The 1,280-nt window shown below is 40.9% G+C and overlaps 1 protein-coding gene across 1 annotated transcript in view; it reads right to left on the bottom strand.

Annotated features, from left to right (window-relative positions):
* The window catches only part of hpse2 (heparanase 2), a 19,632-nt gene that overhangs the window by 16,996 nt on the left and 1,356 nt on the right, over window positions 1-1,280 (bottom strand). Inside the window, exon 2 of the mRNA XM_056609806.1 lies at window positions 335-489. Within this exon, the coding sequence (XP_056465781.1) occupies window positions 335-489 (155 nt within the window). The remainder of the gene's footprint in view (window positions 1-334; window positions 490-1,280) is intronic.

Here is a 1,280-nt window from a genome sequence, read left to right as displayed (position 1 = left end):
ATACCACTTTAACCTATGCTTCATATGGAGGGGATGTTTATCGGGGGTTTTGTATTTGATTGTGTCTATTATCATTTTTAAATAGAAAGACGGTCACTGTCTGGAGTCAACTTTAGGAGGAGATCAGATTTTCCCATTGGTTTCATTATACACACAAACGTTCACTGTGCAATAATGGCTTCAACGTATATCTACAAGATCAACGAGTCAGCGAGTTTAGGGAAAGGAAAAGAACGGCATTCCATAATGAGAGCCAGAGTTAGCACAACGCCAACGCTCGCTCCCCTTCCTGTGAACCAGGGTCTGAGTTAGCTCCATTATGGATCATAGTCACCATCTTCGTAGTTCTTCAGGTAGTAGTCAGGGCCCGGTCCTCTGAATTTAGCCAGGTTCTTCAGGTTGTGGAACTGGAGGAAGTCGGTCCGTTTCCCTCCGAAGCGCAGATAAGCGGGGGACAAACCCCGGGCCAGGGTCACCAGGCGCTTGGAGCTGAACACACCACCGACCAATCAGAGCGGAAGACAGAAACTCCTTCACCCCCAGGAATGGTGATGTATAACAGCCATGGATGAAGCATGTGCAACTCATGGCACTTAAAAAGAACGTTCTTCACAGGAATGTGTTTTAAAACAATCACCACCATGTAATGGGCCTTCCTACAGCTGCTTGAGAACCACCGTTTTTACTTTACATATGTTATATATTTGCATACAAATGCCATATATTTTATTCACATATTATTTAAATTATTCTTGTAATGTAAAAAAGAGATATCATGAACTGCATTATGACACGATTTAGACTGCACGTTGGATTGCAGAGATATTAATTTTCTAGATGTATTTACAGTTTTTAGAGAATAACTGTTTTTGAATCTCAGATAGATTTCAGAAATTGTATTTGTATCCAAATGATGATGGGCTACCCTGCTCTTCGAAGGAGGAAATGGCGCTGCATTTACATAGCGTTATATTATAACTATCTCAAATGAGGAGGTACAATATTGTATTGAGCAAACGCAATTAAAATATAGTTGAGTTAATCGTGTATTTTACGAATTCACGTAGATTGTCGCATTTGATTTATGTTCAATGTCTTTTCGGGAACGGCGCGTGGCGCGTAATAGGCTGAGCATAAGTGAACTGGCCGTTATGTCGATTAAATTAAATACATAATACAAAACGATTTTTACAGACGCACAAATGACTACTTGTGGCCTACTTGCAGCCCTGCTCGCCTGATTTGTATTGAGTTGGCCTCTACAAAGAAAATAGTGGCCG

Source organism: Gadus chalcogrammus, chromosome 15 (genome assembly GCF_026213295.1).
Source record: "Gadus chalcogrammus isolate NIFS_2021 chromosome 15, NIFS_Gcha_1.0, whole genome shotgun sequence".
Classification (NCBI taxonomy): domain Eukaryota; kingdom Metazoa; phylum Chordata; class Actinopteri; order Gadiformes; family Gadidae; genus Gadus; species Gadus chalcogrammus.
This window is presented reverse-complemented; position numbering and strand designations above follow the sequence as displayed.